Raw genomic sequence first — 3,606 nt, forward strand, 5'->3', positions numbered from 1 at the left:
CCTCTTGCAGTAAGCATGATGCAAATAAAGTAAGTGATAAGGTAAATATATCATTCTCTTGAAATATATAAGACAATACTTTTAAGCCTTGCTTGAGAAGGTGCTAAATTTAAAATTTTAAAAAGGTTCTCTTTTCTTTTTTCCGAGCAGTAGTAGGACCCGTGTTTTTCATTTAACATATCCATCATAATCCAAAACCCATCAATTGCCTAAAACTTAAAATAGACTTCCTATTTCATTCAGATAAAAATAAAAGAGAATTAGTAATACCTAATGATGACAATTTTATGTTCAAATTATTAACCACTCATTGCTAAACAAATTATCTAGGCCTAATGTTGATCGGATAATATGACTTTTATATCTCCAGCTCATGCACACTTCTTATAGGCGTAATAATTATCTCGTAATTATATATAATGATGAAAAGGGGTGTTTTTTTATACTCCATTACGTAGTACTGGAATCCAAACAAGTAAATAAATGGTAAAAATAAAAGAAACCAAAAAGTTGATGTTACATGTTTAACTTTACGTGAGGGTTTATTGAAGAGTCAACAGAAATATACTACAGTATTTACATCATCAACACACAAGTCACGTAAAATTGTTTAGCCAAAATAAAATCAGGTAATAGTGTGATCACTATCATCCATCAAAGATTTTACTTGATTCGTTTATTTTTTGACAAAACATAAATTTCCACAGTGTTTGTTTTTGGTTAGTTAACCAAAAGAAGGAAAAATAAAAGTTGTTTTGGTAGTTTTTGTTATAGCAAACTTTTAGACTCGATTCATTTTTGTTGGTAATTGCATTTTTACTTTTGAAACTATTCATTTTTACTGATTTTTAATTTGCAGCACAATAATAAGTTTTACTTTCCACCAGCCACAATAAACTTAATTAAATTTTTAAAAATTTCGACCTAAAATATTCAAATGACATTTCAGAAATTGCGACCTAAACTAGTGTCGCCCGTCAAAGTGTACGAAATTTGGGATCCCGGAACATCCAAGTTGGAAGACAACAATCAGTTCATGATTTTTTTTTCCACTAAAAATATTAGTTTATTTATATTCTTGATAAGATATTAACTCTTTCGACAAAGCAATCAAAACCAACTTTTGATTTAAAATAAAAACAAACTATGACCAATGGATCCCTACTCGTAATACACTTTTAGCATATGCAAACACTTAGAGAGACTAATACAATTACATAACCAAAGAAAGAAACATATAGTTTAATATATTTCTCGTCCCTTTATTTTTTTTACCTGACAAATTTAAAGTAAAGACACAGAAAAAGAAAAGGTAACAACTATTAAAATCCATAAAGACCGACACAGTTTAAATAAAATTTGTATAATGCAGCTGTTATCATTACACTACTTAAATATTGTTTTACTTTAATATGGATTTATATTCTAAGAAATCGAGTCGAGTCGCCTTTGTTGATGGCTAGAGCAATCTTCAGTATCTGTATTTTACCAGATATTTGCTCCACTAGTCTAACAGTTAGATTTATGAGACACTGATTAAGCTATCCAGAAATGGCAGTTTACGAGTTCAGCCATTTCCATTTTAATAGTAACTCCAAATCAGTTTCATATGTTTCTATTTTGAAATGTTAAGTTCATATTTATCTCATTCGTAGTAGCACATGTGGAATTCAAATTTACAGGCTATTTTTTTGTATTGTTATATTTTTATTTATTTTATATATTACAATCCATTATAGATCTTTTAATATAACAAGTTCTTAAGATCTTAAATTTGGGCAACACAATATTTTGATGTACGAAATTTAAGTCACTATTTTCTGGAAGAAAAAAACACTAACAGTTTTTGTTTATTAATAAAACAATGCTAGTATCAAACAGAGCATGTCCTAAAAATTTTAAGGCTAGAAGGTAAACATGAAAAATGGTCGAAAATAAAAAAATATATGTTGGTGGGATTTAGAATCCCAGTTTGGATAAATGTGAAAGGGCTATTCAACTACTACACTAAACACAGATTTTTGATTTTTGAGGAAAAATGTGGTCGATTTTGTTGATATTAACAGGCGGTCGGAAGTCATTGCTTCTATTGTTTGGGTTGAGGGCCGGTTCTCCTATCAAATTGTAGTTACTACAGTATAATCACGACCTAGAAAGAATACATGGAAGTTCATTATTAGATAGCTTGAAACTACAATAACATTCACTAGATTTCATAGTTTGCTACAAAATACTTTGATTTACATAGAGATTTAATTTGTTTTCCACAATGCCATGGTGGGAGACTCAAACTAGAAGAGTCTCTTTAATAAAATCAAGAAAAATCAAGAATGTTTTTAACGGTTGAGATAATAACTATTGAACCCATCGACTTCTTTTTCCCATCTTGATATTAATTTATGATAAAACTCCTACAGCATAATAAATATAATGTTTCCGTTATATAAAGACCATCATAAGTTTCTTCATTAACCCACTTTTAAGTTTTCTTTAAATACCATCCCTTCAGCCTCAAGCACCACCCTCTCTTTCTCACACATAATGTATACACACGAGATGGAAGTTTGTTCAACAGTCACAACCAAGAAGCTCTCAAGACTCGCGAAGCTTATCCTCTTCACCATCCAGAGGGTCTCAGACGCCTCACGACACAAACTCCTCACAACTCTCGATCCTCAGCTACTCGCCAAACGTGGCAAGACCCTACGCAAGTCTCTGAACGACGCCGTATCAACTTCCCACTCCCGCATCACGTGCCGTCCTTCCGACTACGAAGACATCCAGTCTTCCTTCATCTCACCAGTCCCGATCCAGCTGGACTACGAGTTCAGCTGCAGCAGCACCCCACCGAGACGTTCCTACGCCTCAACCACCACCGGACGACGCAGCGGGTCACGCAAACCGCTTATCAACAAACGCCAACGCAACGCGTATGTCCGGTACAACACGCTCCCTAAGGTTCGAGATTCCGCCTGGGAACGACACGTGGCAGCGGCCGTGATTCCTGACGTAGCTAGCAGTACCGGAACTATGGAAAGTGGCCACGTGGACAGAGCAGCGGAGGAGTTTATACAGAGGTTCCATAGACAGCTGAGGTTGCAGAGGTGGATGATGGCTCAGGAGGTTTAGAAAACTTTTGATTCAGCGTCACTTTTGTTACACCAAAATATATCAATCTATCTAGAAAATACTAGTATAATAGGTAACTGTCGTAGTTTTGTTTTGACTTTCTAGTTTGGTATATATTTCCCAAGTTTTTTCTTTTTTGTTTTATTGTTTTGGTTTGTGTAATTTTAGAATCCATGATCGGGTTTTGGATCTGTTTGGATGAAACTGTAAGAAAGTTAATCTTCAAAATAGCTCTTTTGTGTGTATATCAGCGCATATATATGAAAATATCTTTGCATAATTTTGGACAGATTAACGACTACTTGTGCGTCTAGTGAATATCAACGTTTAAATTACCACTAACGTTCGAGTTACTGCCCTTGCAGAGATGCATACAGGATCAAATTATTTACTATTGAATTGGCCTTGTATTTGGCACGTTTACGTGCGTTATTTACATATTACGTTTTTATATACGTTTTTTATTGGTCCTTAACT

At 33.7% G+C, this 3,606-nt stretch overlaps 1 protein-coding gene across 1 annotated transcript; it reads left to right on the top strand.

Moving 5' to 3' along the window:
- The first annotated feature begins 2,494 nt into the window (after positions 1-2,494).
- LOC130505603 (uncharacterized) lies at positions 2,495-3,398 on the top strand. Its single transcript, XM_057000201.1, has one exon. It carries the CDS (start codon positions 2,542-2,544, stop codon positions 3,127-3,129), a length of 588 nt encoding a protein of 195 aa, XP_056856181.1. The 5' UTR covers positions 2,495-2,541; the 3' UTR covers positions 3,130-3,398.
- Positions 3,399-3,606: the final 208 nt, after the last annotated feature.

The sequence above is a fragment of the Raphanus sativus genome, unplaced genomic scaffold, assembly GCF_000801105.2.
Source record: "Raphanus sativus cultivar WK10039 unplaced genomic scaffold, ASM80110v3 Scaffold2414, whole genome shotgun sequence".
Classification (NCBI taxonomy): Eukaryota; Viridiplantae; Streptophyta; class Magnoliopsida; order Brassicales; family Brassicaceae; genus Raphanus; species Raphanus sativus.